This window comes from Fulmarus glacialis, unplaced genomic scaffold, assembly GCF_000690835.1.
Source record: "Fulmarus glacialis isolate BGI_N327 unplaced genomic scaffold, ASM69083v1 scaffold21120, whole genome shotgun sequence".
NCBI classification, from domain to species: Eukaryota; Metazoa; Chordata; class Aves; order Procellariiformes; family Procellariidae; genus Fulmarus; species Fulmarus glacialis.
In genome coordinates, this window is record NW_009186045.1 from 1427 (window position 1) to 1929 (window position 503).

Genomic DNA, 503 nt, shown 5'->3' on the forward strand with positions numbered 1-503 from the left:
TGCGTCGCTGAAGGCGAAGCGGAGAAGTGGCTGGCGTACAAAGCGGAAAGGAGCGGCCAAAAGGGTCCTCCCGGGGAAAGTTTTATCTGTCCTTGGAGCCCAGCTTCTCAATCAGTTCCTGCAGAGGAGCCAACTCCCGCCTGTCGATCAAGTTGAATTCCTAGCAGGGGAAAAACAAAACAACACTGCAAAAACTGAAGGCACCTCTCAAAGAGCTGCTGGAAAACACGTCCGGCCATCCGGCCGCCGTACACGTGCTGGGAACTCGCCACGTAAACGCGTGCCGGCTGCCGAGAGAAACGCCGAACAGGCGGTACTGCAGCAGCCGCCTCCCCCGTTTCTCTGCGGAGAAATTCAAGCATTTCTAGACCACAAAACCTCCTCTGCCGCGTCGCCGAGAAGTACACGCTGCTCTGCCCAACAAGTTGCACGTGCGGTCACAGAACAGGCTGTTACGATACTGGCAAGGAAAATAAAAAAAGGTGGTGCTGCTGCTGCTGCTG

The 503-nt window shown here is 56.1% G+C and overlaps 1 protein-coding gene across 1 annotated transcript in view; it reads right to left on the reverse strand.

Annotated features, from left to right (window-relative positions):
- Positions 1 to 62: 62 nt before the first annotated feature.
- The window catches only part of MOB1A (MOB kinase activator 1A), a gene marked incomplete at its 5' end in the record, with an annotated part of 4849 nt that continues 4408 nt past the window's right edge, over positions 63 to 503 (reverse strand). Inside the window, one exon of the mRNA XM_009586700.1 lies at positions 63 to 160. Within this exon, the coding sequence (XP_009584995.1) occupies positions 83 to 160 (78 nt within the window). The remainder of the gene's footprint in view (positions 161 to 503) is intronic.